Genomic DNA, 19,954 nt, shown 5'->3' on the forward strand with positions numbered 1-19,954 from the left:
TTCTTTTTTTTTTTTTTTTTTTTTTACAGTACAGTGTGACTCATATAGGCTAAATTATGTTTCAATGAAGTTAGATATGTTTTCCAAGTCTATCTCTAATCAGTAGTGACATGTCTGTATATTGAAAAGGCTCCACACAGTCCTCGATCTGTTTAAATTGGGATTTAGACTCGCTCCATGCTGCATGTCGGGTAGCACCGTCTCTGTAACTTTCCATAAACTCAAGCCAACATTCACACACACACACACACACATCACGTCGTGACCGGCCAGCTGCTGTGTATGTGCTGGGTAAAGCCAACAGGCCAGGCTTCTTCATGTATTTCCTTCAGGGTATACCTTACAGAAAATGTTAACACAGAGCAGCTGAAGTTACTGTTGGTGGTTTCAAAGTCCAGTGAATCACAAGGTCTCTTTTTCCTGTTGCACCCTCATTTTCTGCTGACCATAGCAGGTGCCCTGGAATCTGCCACACACACACACACACACACACACACACACATACAGACAGACACAGACACAGCCACAGACGGCTCTTGGTCGCTCTCACTCATGCAGGGATCTTGGTCGTCTCGCTTAAGTGCAAAGAGAGAAATGACCAGTGACAGGGTCCATGCTGCTCTACCTGACCCCCCCAGTCAAAATGAAGAGGACAACAAAGAGGAAGAGAAAACGTTTGGGAACATCTTTGCAGAGCTAGAATCTGTGGACCTCCCTCTAGGAACCACCTTAAGGTAAACTCATTCATCTGCTTCGGAAAGTGAGAGATTAAAATATTGCCTGATCTTAATATCCTGGGGTTTAGCCTATGTGATTTTAAAGGGAGGGGGGTATACATGTGGTTTTCTGTCCTTTCCATTCTTTTTCTGTTATGTTTTATCTGTAAAGTACTTTGTGCATTTGCTTGAAAAGTTCTATAAAAATGAAAATTATTATTATTCATTATTATTATTATTATTATTATTATTATTATAGCTTATACATCAATAATGAAGATGAGTGCATCTGTGTGTGGTCCACTGCTGTATTTGACCATGTAAGGCTGAAAGAAATACGACTTCCTCTTCTGCATGATTTGTGGCAACAACCTATTAATTTTAATTTCCGTAATCAAAATATGATTTTTAAATAGCAGACACAAGTGTCAAAGATGGGCCAGACCTAGTCTCAGAGACAGATTTCTCCCAAAGGAGACAATAAAAGTAAACTAATAAATCCACATGAGGCTGATTTTATATGGTGTTAGTGCACAAATATACAGATGTAATTATTGAAAACATTATTATTAATTATTATTAATTATTATGTATTATTTTATTAGATTAATATCAATCAATCTGTAATTCAACGACGCAGCCAACAGCCAACAACCCAACTGGTTCACCATGTTGGCCACAGCAGCGTCTTTTGGGTGCAGGTCTGCTGATGCTCTGACCAACTCTACTGTAACATAGGTAAGGGGGGTGTGTGGAAACAAAGCTGCTGCCGCTGCAACCATCACAGCTGTAGTGCGCCGCCTGCAGGCCGGACCCTGACCTGTACCACCGCTGCAGCTGCAGTCACAGCCACAACACACACACACTCACACACACACACAACAATCATGGCGGAGAATGAAACCCTGGAGTGCATAACGGAGCACGAGCGCATTTTACAGGAAATAGAGAGCACCGACACGGCCTGTGTCGGTCCCACTCTCCGGTGAGACGTAATGTCTTCTTACAGAGGACTCGCCGACCGTCACGTCTCTGTGTTTGCTTACGTCGCCTACAATATCGTACCTTTTGTTCACGGGCTAGCTTAGCTCAGCTAGCCACCGGCAGGCTAACGTTAGCAGTATCAGACAGGAGGTTGTTTATATTTTGTTTTATATCTGACAGGAGTTTTTTTTATTTATTTGTTTATTTATTTATTTTTATATCTGTCAGTTTCATGGAGTGGAAATGAGGCTGGAGCCCAGCTGGGGCTGCTAGCTAACAGGCTAACATTGAGCAGTGTTTCAGTCGTTTTAACGCAGCTGTGCTAAAAACCGAGTGTGTGTGTATGTGTGTGTATGTGTCTGTGTGTGTGTGTGTTTGGGGGTGGAGGGGGGGTTCCTGGTTGTGTGTGTGCTGATGGACGGCTGGTGACCTGTCAAAAATGTAAACATCGTCAGTGGGTGTGGCTGTGGGACTGCACATCCTACTGATGTTAACTAGCGATGCCAGTAATTCAGGCTAGTAGCTGGTGAGCAATAAATAGAAAGTTCACCCTGCTGCCTGTCATTCTGCTGTGCCATGGTTGGATGAGTCATCTTGAACCCCTTTGTGTTGTGTTATGTTGTGTTGTGTTGTGGTTGCTGATTAGCTTATTGATGTGGTAATGGGATGTTGAATGGCTCAAGCTAACCCCCTCTAGCATGCTGCACTGGTTTTGACAAGTAGCTACCAGGCTACAGCTCCCAAGGCCACAGTGAGTGACATTAGTTAAACAAATGAGTGTTTATAAACAGACTGTAGCTTCCACCTGTCACATGTACCTGTTGTAATGTGTAGACAGGGGTAGTCTTTTAGCACACCTGGGGAAATCAGTGAATGTCTGTTTCACCTCTGGCAGCTTGTTCTCTGTCTTTTATGATGCTATCTACACTGTCAGGAGATCTAGGTTAGAGGTAATAAAATGTCAGTTATGCCCTTTGCCTTGTCACTGGCTCCTAAATGATCTTTGTCTGATCTTTAAAATCATAGTACAGATACAGAAATAGTCTCTATTGTGTTTTAATAGTTTGTCCAGCGTCTGTTTATTATATTTTTCAAAGGCTTGTATACAGTGTTAGAAATAATCTCTAACCTAAATGTGTTTTTAATAGTCCAGCTTCTATTTACAAGGCTTTGTATACAGTTGTAGATGTATTTTTGCTGCCCAGAGTTTCACGTCTCATGTTTCATTCTGTGATGATGACTTTGTGGTGAATGAGCATCCCAAGTAAATGGACCCATTATTGAAAACATTGAATGAAGACATAATTTGTGCTTTTATTTATTTGTACATTATTTGTGTTTGTGATAAAGAACAGTAATATACTCATAAGCAGGTCTAACCAACAAGCCGCTTTCGCACTAAAGTTTATTGGCATATAGGCTAATGTTTGCTTACTTATGACACAGGTCACTACGCTTGCTTATACCAGCTCTAGCGTTTAGGCACTGTGGCCTTGCTGGGTGTGGACTGACCCACTGACAAAAAGAGGAAGTTGCAAGACGTGGCATTATGAAAGGGTTTTGTCTGATATACTGTATGTATTTAGGGATTGGTGTTATGGCTGACTGACTTTTCACATATTGGAAGCTAGAAGGATAAAGCATATTGTTTGCTGCCCAGGGGCCACTTTAGACGGGCTGAAGTATGCTTCCTGTCCTGACAGGAAGCAGGAAGATAGTGATCTATTTGTTTCAGCAACCACCTGCTTTCAATTATTAATAGCAGGAAAGAGGAAACTCATATGGCAGCATGGAGACTGATGATTACAGGGCTGCACGGACAGGCTTGTGTCTAGTTTGCATGTCAGATCATTGACGACCTCTGTGGTAATCGGCTATTTGCCAAGAGCACCAAACATTAGCCAGTGCCACCTTACTGTTGTAACGAGTTGCTGCGTTTCCCTTCATCATGTTGTGGGTTTTTTGGTCAGTTAAAGCAACTGCTCTTTATATATTCTGCAGGTTAAACACACTCAAAAAAGTATTTTTTTTCTCAGCAGGGATACGAAATGAGGAAGAGCGTTTTACCTCACGGCTCTAAAACACACAGTAGTCAGTCATCACTTTGGGCTTGTGGTTTAGAGATATGACCCACTAATAATTGCTTTTCTATTTCTTTTATCAGTTTTAACGTTGGGTTTGTCTTTTAGCAGCTCTGCTATCGTCCAACTCCTCTGCAAAGTATTTGAAAGTGAGAATGGACATTTGATAAGATGAAGCAGCAGCTGATTTGTTAAACAAAATGTCTGCAACTGCTGCTTTGTCGCTCACAGAGGTCAGGTCTACTGGATGTGGTTTGTTGGATGCTGCGTATTGTTAGTCAGAACAATGGGGTTTTAGGATTTTTTGTATATGGACTCTTATGAATAGGAAACAAGGACATCTGGAAGTTTGGTTAAAATTTGTTTAAAAAAAGAAAAATGAAACAAAAATGGGCACAATGAGATTATTCCCTATTCAATTTATTTAATACAACAAGCAGAAAACTGCGTCACTGATTTATTTTGTGACTTTACTATGGTTGTTGTTTTGGGTTAAATGTTTCAGAAGATGTTACTAGATGTTTCAGTGAGGATTTGAGCAATTTTCTCAACTGAATTAGTTCTCAACTAATCATTATTTTGATATTTCATTTCACGCTCAATGCATTAACGGATGCATTAGCCTTTGTTGGCAGGTTTAACTATGTCAGCAGCGCAGCCAGTTTTGCTGGATTACAATTGTCAGACTATGCTTGAATATTGATTATTTCTATCACAACTTGGATTTCACTCAATTGATGCTTTAATGTTCAGTCATACTACAATCTCAACAATAAAGTACATCTGCCCTTACTGTACTGACTTGGCATGGCAGTGAGCTGAGAGAGCAGTAATATTAAACTAACGTCAGGTATATTGTGTATTGAACTTGACCAAAATCTCAAAAAGACTTTGAGAAATAGATGCATGCAAAGACAATGTTGGCGTCCAGTCACACCCATGAGTGGAGAGGCGTTTCTGAGAATCAGTACACCTCAGACTGCAGCTGTGATCTTACCATAAAGGTGGTTAATGTGTTGCCTCAACACACAGTTGCACAGTTGCGACAGTTTAACAGTTTATCGACCCAGTGTGAGCGACCATGGAGGTGTTCAGGGTAGTTCTTGGGGTGTATTTGAAGGAAAGTAACACAAACCATGAAATTTATAGATTAGAATTGTATAAAATGTGCAGTGTGACAACTAATTATTTAGTGACAATTAATGAAATGAAATAAATGTTGTCAACAATATATCTATTTAGTTTTTGAGTAAAAGACTGTGATGATATTTCAAACAAATAACAAAAGCAAAATCTTGGTAAGAATGTCTTAGGCTATTGTTTTTTTTTTCAATGGTGACCTTGAGATATTTTACAGTGTAAACATAATGTTCAATCTATGAGACATGCTCAAGCTGTTGTTTACAACAGCAGAGCTGCTAGGTTCAGCTCTACATACAGCAGTGATATTTTATCAGAACCAGTGTGGAAACTTGTCATGACTCAGTATGTAACTTGAAACCTGACTTTATATAATCATTGACTTTAGATATGTCAATGAGAAAACAGCGTAGCTTTAGAAACACACAAACCCTGGCACGGCTCAGGTTGTGTTGTGTCGGTCAGTTGGTCCACTTCTCTGCTCTCTCTGGACTGAAATGTCTCTGTGATCGGTCTAAAACAGATCACACTACACATTAATCACATTCATCTTTAAATCCTGTGCCTATAAATGTCATCAGACTCTATGACAACACCCAGATCTGTCGCCTACGGTTTAATGTGTGAGGTAGCACTGAGCTCGATGTAAATTTCCCCCCATCGCCTCTTTGGATCAATAATTAGGATCTGGTTTCATCAGCTTTATATCGCTGCTCTGCCTTCACTAGATGGCGCTGTTGCTCCAGGTCAGATGAATGGTGACAGTAGTGTAGTAGGCCATGGGCTCACAGACTGTGTCAGTTGGGAATCCTTGTTAATCATTTCCAAAACATTCTCATTATATCAGAAACAAATTAAATTTAAATGTTAACCTATGTTATTGGTTTTTGTTGTTTTGTGATCTAGCTGTTAAATCAGCTCAATCACTTTAGATGGAGCTTTTGTTACAATATCAATGTGGCCTCAGTTCAGTTGTGACCCTGAAGGCACCGTCTGTTGATGAGTCACTGTCTCCTCTGCTCAGAGACACATGTGCAGTAGCTGCTGGTGGAGACAGGCTCCAGCCAGTCTGTTTTCAACACACTGCATCTGCAAGCTGGGCGCTCCTCACATTTTGACAATGTACATGGTTTTACTAAAAAGAATGAAGGTCAAAACCCCCAAAATATGCATAAATAAGACCAAAATAAAGCAAATGTGGAGCCCGGAAGAAATCAAAATGATAAACATCTGAATTGAGACCATGATTTAAAAAAAATCTACAATTTGCATTAATCTGCAAACAGCCGGACAGTTTGCAGATTAATGCAAATTGTAGACGCAGGTTTCCGGTGGACACCTGCGTCTTCCCATTTATCAGCTGTTGGGAATTTCAGTTCACCAGAGGTCTTGGTTTTGTGTGGGGGTGTGCACATTAACAGGCTGTCTTCACCAGAGATGGAGATGATTGTTGTTGATACCTAATAGCAGTGAGTCATTCTTTAAAAGCCTCCTACAACAAAAAATACTCCTGTGCAATGACATGCAAAAATAATGATGGAGGTCGTGGTGAGAACAAGTGGAGAGTTCACTGTTTCTACCTGAACTGGGTGTGCTACAGTTGTTATTCTGGGACAGTGTAACTAAAACTGAGGACATTGCTCATATGCGATGCTTTTGTGAGATACAGTAGGATGGGTCATTTTTTATGCGTAACTGACACAAGGATGTTTAGGAGTGGGAGAAAAATGACGTGTTAAAACATTTCCCATGATCAGCCCTTTGACATATGAACATCATGAACCTGAGATGAGCATAACATCACCGTTTAAAATGACTGTTAATAGCACAGCTCTTCTCTTCGGTTAAAGACAAAGAAAATATTTATGTTAATGATTTTTAATAGATTATATGGGGCGTCGATAAACAGCTGCCTGAGGCCAAAGCTGACTTCCTAACAGCAGCAGTGCTTGACCATGTCAGATCAACATTCTCCATGCATGTGATTTACTTTAGCACCATCCAAGACGAGCCACAGTTTGAGCATTTGCTTCAGGGATGTCTGTCAGATGAAGTGTGGCTAATTAGTGTGGCTGCCTGTTTGTTACAGTGGCCAGAGTGGTATCGCAACAACAGAAGCTCCTGTATGCCAGAGAGTGTTCACCATGTATACTGCCTTTATAAAGAGACTTCTGTTTGAATGATACATCATCACACAGTATTTACACTTAACTATTTAAATGGATAGTTAAACATTTTGGCAAATTGGCCCATTGCCAGAATCACTATAGTCATAGCAGTAGGCAGTAGTGCCTTTAATTGTCGGTGCAAGCAATTTTTAGAACGGCGGAGCAGAGCCGTGAGCTGCTCAGGGCTACGCTACGGAGGCTAATGGAATTTCTTGGTTTCCCTCATCAAACTCATCAAATACACAATCCAACAACTCCAAAACGCTCTCATGGACAAGTTGTGAGCTGCACATTCACCACGCTATGAGATAATAACGGAACGTTACGAGATGGAGTTGTTTTCGAGGCAAATGCAGAGACTGCTTGCTGAAAAACTGCCTCCGATGGGAACGTGCATCAGCGGTTTTGTATGAATTTACCTTGAAAACAACTCCGTAACGTTCCGTTATTATCTCATAGCGTGGTGAATGTGCAGCTCACAACTTGTCCATGAGAGCGTTTTGGAGTTGTTGGATTGTGTATTTGATGAGTTTGATGAGGGAAACCAAGAAATCCCATGAGCCTCCGTAGCGTAGCTCTGAGCAGCTCGCCGCTCTGCTCCGCCGTTCAAAAAATAGCTTGCACCGACAATTAAAGGTAACAAACCTACTCCTAAAACTATAGGGATTATGGCAATGGGCCAATTTGCCAAAATGTTGAACTATCCCTTTAAACAACGAATGAAGCTTTCAGGTGGTCATATATGCACACCAACGCACAACTAGAGATCGACCAGAGATCGTCTTTTTCAAGACCGATACTGATAAATAGTCAAGGAAAAAGATATTTACACCGATAATCATTTGCAGTAAAAATGAAAATGTTGGTGTCCAAATTTAGAGTAACACACCAGGGATTAGACTGAATACTGTAAACTGTTTACTTGTTTTTTGTACACTGTGACACCTTAAGTTTTTGTAGAATAACACAAACTCCAACACAAATCTTTGTTCAGTGGGTTCAGTGATCCAATCCTGTTCATCCTGTTTTCTCTGCTTTTCCCTCCTCTCTCTCCTGCACTATGTTGATCAACTCTTCTGTGTCTTCTAGGTCTATTTATGATGACCAGCCCAACGCCCACAAGCGCTTCATGGAAAAGCTGGACGCCAGGATAAGGAACCATGACCGCGAGATCGAGAAGATGTGCAATTTCCACCACCAAGGCTTTGTGGACGCCATCACAGAACTGCTCAAAGTCCGCACTGATGCAGAGAAACTGATGGTAAGAGGCGTCGCTGTAAAGGAGACTACAGGCCTGTAGAGACGAGGACCTAATCACTGTCAACGTAAAATGTATATTTTTCACCATCAGCCTCCCCCAGGATCTGCACAAGTATCTTTATAGCCATCATTAGCCCGATGTGAGGTTTAACTTGCTCTTGGTAAATATTCACGTTGTTCACATGTGCTTTTTTTGTATAATCTGATTACTGGTATAATCATTCTGATCCAAAATTCCTTCACTGTTTACATGGACGCAAAATAAGTTGATCCGATTAAAACATGCGTGTACATACATCAAGCAATTAATCAGAATATATTGACTGTGACATGCGCAGTGAAGCTTTGCCAATCAAATTTGTTTAAAACACCAGAAGAAGCTTGTCAAATTGCTCCTTTACTCGCCCCTCTCCCCGTGCTGACCCTCTCTCTACGTGCCTGTTGCCTCCTCTGATCAAATCCACATGATATGATCCAATGGACCTATATCGTGTGCTGCAAACGTTACTTTTGTTTTTGGTTTTCTCTTTAATTAAAGGGATACTTCACCCAAAATCGATATTTCACCAATTTTCCACGCACCGTCATGCCAAAGAAGGGTTTGGAGAACTTGCTGAGCCATCAAAACGCTTTTGGAGTTCCAGGGGGGGGGGGGCGGCGGCGGATAGTGCTCACTTTTGAATCGTCTAAACACACACTAAATTATGTCTGCTATTTTTCTACTTTTGGCTCGACCAGTTCCATTCATTCATCTCCACATAGTGCTCTTTTTCCGCTATTGTCGTTCACACACACAGACAAGTGCGCACTGCACAGTATGACAGTGGTGCGCAAAACTCGTACGGTCCCATCGCATCGCACCCCCCCCATCCCGTCGGATGGTTCGACCCCCCGCCACAGTCTCCTTGCAAACCTGTGGGAAACACTGCAGTTTTATTCAGAATTGCATTTTTTCCTATTTTTTTCTGATTATTTGTGTCCATGTAAACATAGCTAGTGTTTGGTTGCAAATAAAAAAAAGTTGATCAAAATCTTACAGTTACAACCTGGTGGGTAGGACAAAGCGTATCTGTCAATCATCCGCCTCGAGGTGACAAGCTAAAGCCTCCCTGTGGTCCTAGAGTTTGCAGGACTTGGTGTGAGCGAGTTATGGTATCTAATGAGAAGAGACACTGTCCCATAATGGAGAGGTCATAGGCTCTACCTCTGGTAGAGTCTTGGTGAAGTTTCTAGCATTGTTGCTTCACTCCTTCTCTGGTACCATTCCCTTGCTGGAAGAAAAAAGAAGCGGTGATTATGTAGTCAGTCCCTTTTGTTTGAAAGCCTCACTGTTGAAAGGATTGTCATCAAAAAGCCGACTGGTCAATTGGGTCATGGTTCTCAGCCGTGTGACAAGAGCCGAGAGTTCAAAAATCCTCATCCAGAATCGAGAAGTTTGTCACTGAATCTGTGAGAAAGAGCCTGTCACAAGCCATTAAACCCCATGAAAGGCCCAGTGCACCAGCGATGGGTTCAGGTCCTCACTGCCTGGTTAATCTGAATTTTCCTGCCTTTGTCCTTGCCCCTTCATGGACAATGAGCTGATTACAAGGCTGAGCAGCTGCAGCGAGGGAGGTAGAGAGGGAAAAGAGAGGGCATGGAGAGGCGGAGCAGACAGAGAGAGGACAGACAGATAGACATGTGACAGCATGTATGGCTGCACCGTCCGACACCGAGGTATTCATACGCTCTGAGAAAAGTCCTCAACAGTCCAAACCGTTGGGAGAAAAAAATAGTGCCAATGCAGAGAAAGTCACGGAGTAAAACCAAAATGTCTTAAAGTGAGTCTGACTCTGTCGACATCAACGTGCTATTGAAGTGTGAAGTCCAACCAAACAAACAAACAAAGAGGGCGACCTGTAGGTTACATATCAATATACTGTATATGAAAATAATATTCCAACTTCAACCACTATCTTAAAATGTTTTCCAAAATAATCACATGATGATTTTAACACTGTATAAGTACACACTATTAAGATTATAAATGTTTTACTCATCATTGATAAGCGCTAACTGCATTTATAAACTACATACTAATGAGTATTCATGCGTTATAAATGAAGAATTCAGTATTTATTAATACTTAACTAATGCTTAATAGTGTGTACTTATAAAGTGTTATTTATGTTTATCAACTTGCTTCACTGCCTCACTGTTGAAGCCCATTGGTCACTTCAGAAGATGTGAAGCTTACAGTAAGTTTTAAAACTCCTGAAGAAGACCCATACTGTAGGTGGTCGAAACGTTGTTGTTTATTAGTAAAAATAAATATATATATATATATATAAAAATTGGGAGGACTACGCAGACATTTTTCCTTTTCTTTCGTCTACGTTTTAAAACTCCTCACAAATACATAGTTTATTTTAAAACAAAAGACACAGTGACTTCCTGTGAGAGATGGCCAATGTAGTTTATAACAAATGTTACTCAAATAAGAGGAACTAGAGCATTGTTTGAGGACTATTCAAATTTTTTTTTTTAGCAACATGAGGTTTTGTGTGTGTGTGTGTGTGTGTGTGTGTGTGTGGAAATGAGTCAAAATAAACTTCTATGGCCCATTAATCGGCAACAGTGGAGCTCAGAGGAATAAGACATGTGGGATTTGGTGTTAATAGGTAAAACATGAATGCCAGCAGACTTGCATGTGAAGGTCCAGTAAAAGTGAGTGTTGTAGACTGTAAAACATAAAATCAAGTTAAGAGGCATTGGTTCTAGAGGCAATAATAATAAAGAAAGAATGTTTAGGCTGTGCAGTTAAACTTGTGTTTGTGTTTGCTCTCCTAGGGTCAAGTGACAGACACTAATCGAAGACTACAAGAAGCCGGGAGGGAGGTAAGGCCACGTATTCCCGTATGCATGAATGTGCAGAGGACAAAAAAAAACGGTGCTTTTTATTGTGCTGTCAGGACGTATGTGGGCTCGTTAACTCCGAAGACAGTCCTGCATGAGACATGACCGTTCTTTAACCCAGCAGTTAAAGAGTGGTGGCCTCTCTCTCATTGTCTCCCTCCGCTGTGCGTTCCTGCCCTCAGGTGACGGCTCAGACGCAGGAGGTGATTTGCTGTCGGATCCAGCAGAGGAACATGGCCACGACCGTGGAGAAGCTCCAGCTCTGTATACCAGGTACCACCGCTGCCTGTGTGACGGTGATGTGGTGTTAGTGTCACCTGACAACCTCAGGGTGCCACCGGTCCCTCTTCATATTCCCCTATTTTAAAGGGATAGTTCAACATTTTGGCAAATTGGCCTGCGCTGCGAGCTGCTCAGAGCTACGCTACGGAGGCTAATGGGATTTCTTGCTTTCCCTCATCAAACTCATCAAATACACAATCCAACAACTCCAAAACGCTCTCGTGGACAAGTTGTGACCTGCACATTCACCACGCTATGAGATAATAACGGAACGTTATGAGACAGAGTTGTTTTAGAGGTAAATTCAGAGACTGCTTGCTGAAAAACTGTCCCTGAAGGCAACGCGCATCACCGGTTTTGCATGAATTTACCTCTAAAACAACTATGTCTCGTAACGTTCTGTTATTATCTCATAGCGTGGTGAATGTGCAGGTAACAACTTGTCCATGAGAGCGTTTTGGAGTTGTTGGATTGTGTATTTGATGAGTTTGATGAGGGAAACCAAGAAATCCCATTAGCCTCCGTAGCGTAGCTCTGAGCAGCTCGCGACTCTGCTCCACTGTTCTAAAAATAGCTTGCACCGACAATTAAAGGTAATGGACCTACTGCTATGACTATAGGGATTATGGCAATGGGCCAATTTGCCAAAATGTTGAACTATCCCTTTAAGTATGTTCAAGCACAGAGGGAATGAAATGTTGAGTGAGTAGCAGGGTTCCCACAATTTCTAAGCATGGAGAGATTAAGATGTAAGAGATTACATTTTACAATTCATGAGACTGTTTCATAAGTTAGAGACACAAACTGCACACCTCTAAATCAAAATAATGGGGGTGAGAGAGGAATAAACATAGAAACAAACTGGTTAAATGTACAAAATAGACTACAACTGGAAAATGATTTCAAGAAAAGAGTGGGAACCCTGAGTAGCTTTCTCCCTAACAAAACTGAAGACCTACAAGTATTCAGATTGTGATAATAACAAGAGCTTATGTAATAAGATAATTTTAGAGCTTCCTGCCTGTCAAAACCTCCAATGGTTCGTGTCTGTGCGCCAATCAGGCTTCTGCATCACAAGTGGAATGCAAGCTGGCAACTAAAATAACAAGGATCTAGATATGTTGGTTATATAAGATAAAACAAAATCCTGTCAGAAATATGTATCTGCAACAAACAAAACCCTCTGCTGACCCTGTTTCTCATCTCCTCTTTCACAGTGCTAGAAATGTACAGCAAACTAAAGGAGCAGCTGGAATCCAAAAGGTATCCACCACACAGAGCATGTCATCATCATCACATACAACCACAACACCTACAGGAGTTTTAAATCCCAGTGACTCCCAGATTCTTAAAAATGAACTTCACTCTAGTCTAATAATCCTGCTGCCCCTGGTGACTGCATCATTGTTCCCCACAATCTGCAGGTGGTGTCAGGTACATAAGACTACACCTGACCACCCTGTGATGTAGTGTGGTGCTGCAGTCCCACAGTACATCACTGCTGTAGGCTTAACAGAGGCTGAAAATCTTGTTTTTGCTGATTTCATACATTCACTGCCAGAGTTGTTTCCCTCTGTGTACAGCCAGTGCCAGCACTTTTGAGGATTTCTACTACTTTTCAAACAGCCACAGAATATGTTGTGCTATGACTAAAGTGACACAGAATATCTCAAATGAAAGGGGAGACTCTCGACTTTCACCAGGGAAAAAAAAGAATACAGCTGCTGTTTTCTCCAAATTCAGCATTCTGGGAGGATAATTTTGAGAAAAACAGGTTTAAAGTGAAGGAGACATAATCAAGCAGAAGTCTCTTTTGAACCTTTTATTTTTTATTTCCGACGATGATTTTCTCTGTGTCTGTCTGTCTGTCTCTCTCTCAAATGACCTAAATAGGCTGATCTTTTTTTATTGGTGGGATGGTGGATCAAAGAAAAAATGTGACTTCGCCTTTGATAAGGATCACAGTGGCACAAGATGTGTTCATGTTGTGACAGAGCCAGTTTGTTTTGATATAGTGAATACCTAAGACTTTGATTACATGAAAACAAAGGGTTCAACCAGGGTTCATAGGTTTGATGAGACACTTGTTTGCTATGGTTACGTGATGGCGTGGTCAGGGGGCTTCTGGCCGTCCGTTTACGTCCATTCATGGCCGCTGTACGGAGCGTAAGCTGCGATTGGCTGCTACAGTCTGCTCCCGTGGCTGTGGAATAGGTTGGATCAGAGCCATAGAGATATAATGTTATATCAATGAGTTTGTTGTGGTCGCGTGATCAATACATCTATGCACGTGATGCGTGATCACATGGCTTCCTTTCATCACAGGAACACCAAAATTTGTCACAGAGTGGGGAAGAGCGCCCTCTAGTGTAAACAGTGCTGCTTTATTAGGACAATAATATACAGCAGGAAGTAGAACTATATATCAGAAAGGTGAGGAAAATAAGAGTAACAAAGACACTGGTTGGTCAGAGCTTCATCCTACAGTAAGATGATGAGCCACAACATTTAGAGAGGGAGAAAATATTTAAAAAATGTTTTATCAATCTGTTCTAGGATTTTTAGAAACACTTGGACACTGAATCATGTACATTTATCAATGTAAAAATGGAGGACACATCTTTAGCCTAGAAAAACATTTCTGCTAGTTAAAACATCATAAATCTGATTAACCTCATAAATAAATGATCTGAAATCCACATCAGCAAGGCAAAGCAATTTTATTTGTACAGTATAGCCCATTTTAACCAACAGTTTGTCTCAAAGGGCTTTACACAGCGTCATTACAGTATCCTCTGCCCTTAGCCCGTCACATCGACTGTGGGAAAACCAGTAAAAAAATTCTGAGGGTGAGCAACAGAGGAGGAATCGCTCACCCAGGACGGGCGGACGTGCAATAGATGTTGTGTGCAGACAAGAAACAACATGGAATATGGAGAAACATGGGGATGGAATAGTTCAGTCAACAAGAGCTGATGATTGAGGATTTTATCTATAAAATATAATCAAAAAGGTTTACGAAGGTCCTCAATTCATCGGTCAGGTCAAACATGAAACAGACCAAGGGGTTAAACAGCCAACTTTCTGACACAATGCTTTCAGCTATAGAGCAGAGTTTGGCGATCAGACGTCCCTCTAAAGCCGTCTACAAAACCCTCCCCTCTTCACCACGCAGGTTTCCTTCTGACTTTTCAACTCATCCACTCATCTGCGGGTTTGGTTGAACTTCATATTTACCCCATTAACTTCATGTACGGGCACATTTACATGCCTGTCTGTATAAAGATGGGAGGACAGTTCACTTTAGACAGGAAAATAATGACCCTTTCTTGTTCATTAGCGTGTACCAAAGGAAGAGGCCATTCACTGGCAGGACAATTGACCCTCATTGTGCCCTTCCTCAGAACAAGGCCCCCTCACTTCAGCTCTGTCACAGCCCACAGCCAGTCCAAGACCATTAGACCATGCTGGCCACCTTGTTGGATCTGTGTGTGTGCGGAGGGTGCTTTAAGCAGTAATGACATGGCCCTATACACTGTTTCTGTATTGGAATGGGTTTTTGTATTGAGCAAATGCACATTATTGTCTGGTGCTGTATGCGCTGCTGCCCAGGTCACATTCTGTTCAATCTCCTGCCACTTGCGGCCTTTGTGTCCTCCATCCTGGTGACCTGCACTCTGACAAACCTTTTCACTGTACGGCTTATGAGTGTGTCTTCTGTTCATGTGTATACAACACATTTTACACTCACTGACCGACCAATTAGATCCCTTCACAGGCTGCCTATCAGCCTAATGATGGGAGCCCAGCAAGCTGACCCGAGGCTGAACCCTTGTGATGTGTGCATACTATGACAGACCACAGTATGTTTATTACACAGGTTTCAGAATAGACACTGGGAATAAAACATCACACTGCACGCAACTAGACATACGTGAAGCTCTTTGATTCTGCTGTGTCTGAGAACAGTGAAGGCCTCAGAGGCATTTTTCTGTCTGCAGAACTATTACTTTTTTCTTTTTTAATTAAAGAGTAGAGTTCAATAACAGAGTTCATTTTTATGTTATGGAATTTCCAGCTTGTTTTAGGTGAAGGGGAGTTTAAAGGTCATGCTTAGATGTCTGGGAAGATTTATTTATTTATTTATTTATTTTTTGAGTCGTTGCTATTCAGGATGCCCTCTCAAGTGTTCAACTCTGAGTGTGTGCCAGTTCATTCTAGAGGGAGGTGCTGGGTTGTACCTATTTATGGGCCTGGAGGAGAGACAGAGGGTTATGTTTGTCTGTCAGTTTGTAAAAAGAGATGTGTTTGTTTGCTGCAAGTTAATTTACTACGTTTTATACACTTTTCATTTTCTCTATTCCTTATTACATTACATTAAAATTAACATTGACCTCTAAGGATCCCATCTTTAGAGGTCAAGGTACATGTCCATGTTTTTTTTTGTTTATTATTATTATTATAAAGCAGTTCTGGATTCTGTATTAACTGTGTGAAAGTATAAACATGCCCAGTCCACAGAGAAAAGCATTCTGTATTCAGAAAATTACTTCAAGCTGTTTTCCTTTACTTTACTTCGTAGCTTCTGTTGCCACTGTTTTGTTCTCTCCTTCTACGGTTTTAATGAGACCACCTAACCCAAATGTATCAGAAAACCTACTGAACTCAACCAAATACAAAACTGAAGTTTTACTTTAAAGAATAGATGTCTGCAGTGGGGAGTTAGAGAGTAGGGGAAAGGAGTGCGACTTTGGAATCTCTTCACATGACTAAAGTACACATTTTATTACCGTTAGATAATAAGGTAGGAAGCAGAGGGTAGGGTTAGATGGAGGCAGATGATTCGCTGTTGCAACCCCTGAAGAGAACAGCCGAAAAGAAGAAGAAGAAGAAGAAGAAGAAGAAGAAGAAGAAGAAGAAGAAGAAGAAGAAGAAGAAGAAGAAGAAGAAGAAGAAGAAGAAGAAGAAGAAGAAGAAGAAGATCACCTTTAGATAAACGATCCAATGTATTTTTTATCGAGAAATTGGTCTGTGGATTTAGTTTAAGCAACTGCAGGGGTTTCGGTTAACCAGTTATTGTTGTTAGATGAACTTAAACATTTTGAAACTGTCCTTTAAAGGCTTAATCAATGATGCCTCCTAACCAGAGCTTCACCATTTCTCTCCTCAGATACTATGCTGCGTTGAAGACCATGGAGCAGCTTGAGAAGGTCTACATCCCCAGGTTGGTTGACTAAATTATTCATTCTGCCATATGAGCAATCACGTGTGTCTGATTTGTCCTTTAAATCAAACCACCTTTCTCTTCTTAACATTGACACTTAAAGCTGTCACCTACTGGTTGTAGAACAAACTGTAAACACCACACACCACTGAGAACATGTCTGTCTAGACATCTAGTGGGAACAGGGCAGCATTGATATTTTTACAGTCAAGGCCTCTCTCTTTCTGTCTGCTGTTTGATGCTGAACAGGAAGTAAACAGTGGCTTTACTGGAGCTCTTTCACATGAACAGCTGCTGAATAAAACCATGTCACTGAGTAGAGGCAAAAACATACTTTCATTAAGGAAGCAATGATGCTGTTCTGTATCTGCTTGCCTTCTATTTATTTATTTTATTACAGCCTTGCTGATTTGGTCCATTTCCATAGTGATGCATTTCATTCTTTTCCATACAAGCATAGATCATGTTTTGATTTAATAGTAGATCCTGATGGTACCTGGCCTTATAACGAGTCCTTTATGGTCTGATCACACGGATCACAGGTCTTGATATGGCCTTACTCTTCCAGCACTGTGTATGTGAAAGTGTTCTGGGTCACATCAGAAGACTGCCACTATGTCTTTATATGATATCCTCTGCAAAATTAAAAGTAGGATCTCACTCATACTCATTCAGTTAATTATCGAAACAGGTAAGCTGGCTTTGTCCACATTTGTAATCTGGGGATGTATTCTAGTGAATGGTGTGAGCCGATGTACATTAAGTTGTCCACTTGTGATTGATGTATGCTAACAGCAGATATGAACAGGACCCTACTTCTTAGAAGTTAACAGAAGTGGCTTGTCTCTGCAGGGTCAGTCAGTACAGGTTCTGTCAGATCATGGCTGAAAACCTGCCCAGACTGAGAGAGGAGATCAAGGAAATCTCCATGTCCGACCTCAAGGACTTCCTGGAGAGCATCAGGAAGCACTCGGACAAAGTTGGAGAGACTGCCATGAGACAGGTATGAGGCTGTGTTTGTTTTTTCAAAATATATGCAACAGCTCTGAAGAGGTATTCATCACCTGTGTGTCTGCACCGGGACAGGCGCAGCAGCACAGGACCTTTAACAGCGCTGTAACCAAGCAGGCCAGTATGGGTCACTACGCCAAGCCTGTGTACTCCCTGAACGGACGAACACACACTCACAACGGCCTGATGGTGGACGACGACACAGGAGACGAGGAGGACGCAGATGAAGAGGTAAAGAAACGCTGTGTATATTTGAGTATCCTAATACGATCATTCTAAAATAAGTTTATTATTTTCCATTTTTACTGACATTTTCATACTGGTCTATGTTGTTTTTTCCTGTTATATACTGTAAATGCATTGGCATTCTCAGTATTGGTGTAACTGAAATTGACTCTTTTGTGATCAACAGCTTCCTTACAGGTGCAAATCAAGCAGCTCAATTGTCACAGCACCACAGTATATTTATATTCTACTTAACTTGATTTCATTAGTTGATGCATGTCCATATGAATGGAGAAGACTTCAGCAGTATAATCACATTTCTTCTTCTGTGTTTGACAGGTTCTCACAGCTCAGGACCTGGTGGACTTCTCACCTGTTTACAGATGTTTACACATTTACACTGTGCTGGTACGTCTCTCTGCCTCTAACACCCACACATTTTTTTACCAAACAAGATAAGAGTAATGAGCAACAATCGTGTATAGCTAACAGAATACTGTGTCAGTTAAACTGCCCCTAATAGCTATTCTAGTGGAGAGCACCACAGATACCTGTTGTCATTTAGGAATAAAAATAATTTTTGTTATAATTATTGATTTTTCAAATGGTTTAGGTTTTCTTCACGTTTTTCTAATTTCAATATTTGAGAAATAAACAACAGCTTGTTTTGTAACAGGAAAAATAAACCAGAGCCAACAACTTCCCCTGATCAGTAAGTTGATGTTTTGTCGTGTTTCTCTGTGTCCGCAGGGCGACCGAGAAACATTTGAGAACTATTACAGGAAACAGAGGAAAAAACAGGCCAGGCTAGTGCTGCAGCCACAGGCCAACATGGTGAGCAACACACAACATAACACACATCACAAAACACACAGGATGTATACTTAGGAAATTTACAGAGCCAAATAAAATTGAATGAAATTTGAACTTCAATGTTTTTTATTTACATTGTTTAATGCCTTGTTAGCCAATGTGGGCAGGGCACAATAATGTACATGACACTTAAATAAACAAATCAATTAATGTAATTCATACCAGGAGTTCAGAGCATTCCTGACTTATTGTGTTATTGGAGACACTGTATTTTGAATGCAGCTTGGAGATTAGAAGCAGATTGCAGAGTTGCATTAATAGACAGCTATAAGTGTTCATTGTGTGTATGTGGATATTGTTGCAAGTTATTCAATATATTTCCTGCACTCATTTGTTGCAGTAAACCAGCTGTCATATGGATGTTATATCTGCTGTATTGTATATTGTGTGTGTGCGCACATGAGTATCTGATTCATTTGTCTACTGTGTGTTAACATGGTTTTGTATTGTGTCTGTCTGTCTGTGTGTCCAGCATGAGACAGTGGAAGGCTACAGAAGATACTTCAACCAGATCGTAGGGTAAGATGTTGCTCTCATTCTCACTTCACCGTCACCTTGTTCCACTGTAAATAACAGTACTGACACGTGTGTGTGTGTTTCCTGCGTCACCAGGTTCTTTGTTGTGGAGGATCATATCCTCCATGCCACACGGGGACTAGTGACCAGAGCTTTCACCGATGAACTGTGGAACATGGCCCTGTCCAAGATCATCGCCGTGCTCCGGACACACTCTGTAAGGCTCACACACACACACACACACACACACACATACACACACACACATACACACATGAACGCATGCACAAGCAGCCAGCAGGGTGTTGACTTTGAATGAGAAGGAGACTGTTGGGAGTTAATGGAGATAATAGAGCCTGCTGTGGATCTATTTATCCTGGAAGAACCTGCATTCACTAGCGCACACACATGCACACAGACACACACACACACACACACACACACAGAGGTCAGTGCACCCACAAACACACTAATGATGCCGCTCTAAAGAGAAGAGGTCAAAACACACATACGCATGCGGCCAAAGAGGAGGTCATTGGGGCCTTAATGAGAGACAGATTGCAACAATAACAGCAGATT

At 41.2% G+C, this 19,954-nt stretch overlaps 1 protein-coding gene across 5 annotated transcripts in view; it reads left to right on the forward strand.

Moving 5' to 3' along the window:
• Positions 1-518: 518 nt before the first annotated feature.
• The window catches only part of exoc6 (exocyst complex component 6), a gene marked incomplete at its 3' end in the record, with an annotated part of 46,428 nt that continues 26,992 nt past the window's right edge, over positions 519-19,954 (forward strand). For 3 of the 5 annotated variants that reach the window (XM_083993559.1, XM_083993560.1, XM_083993562.1), the window contains exons 1-12: positions 519-734; positions 8,179-8,350; positions 11,179-11,226; positions 11,427-11,517; positions 12,744-12,789; positions 16,697-16,750; positions 17,603-17,753; positions 17,837-17,992; positions 18,326-18,394; positions 18,737-18,820; positions 19,332-19,378; positions 19,472-19,592. In XM_083993559.1, coding sequence (XP_083849685.1) covers positions 553-734; positions 8,179-8,350; positions 11,179-11,226; positions 11,427-11,517; positions 12,744-12,789; positions 16,697-16,750; positions 17,603-17,753; positions 17,837-17,992; positions 18,326-18,394; positions 18,737-18,820; positions 19,332-19,378; positions 19,472-19,592 — 1,221 coding nt within the window. In that variant the 5' untranslated portion in view covers positions 519-552. Of the gene's footprint in view, positions 735-1,576; positions 1,702-8,178; positions 8,351-11,178; positions 11,227-11,426; positions 11,518-12,743; positions 12,790-16,696; positions 16,751-17,602; positions 17,754-17,836; positions 17,993-18,325; positions 18,395-18,736; positions 18,821-19,331; positions 19,379-19,471; positions 19,593-19,954 lie in introns of those variants that run through there. The other 2 variants (XM_083993561.1, XM_083993563.1) reach the window with 1 other exon arrangement.

This window comes from Trachurus trachurus (genome assembly GCF_905171665.1).
Source record: "Trachurus trachurus genome assembly, chromosome: 19".
In the NCBI taxonomy this organism is placed as follows: domain Eukaryota; kingdom Metazoa; phylum Chordata; class Actinopteri; order Carangiformes; family Carangidae; genus Trachurus; species Trachurus trachurus.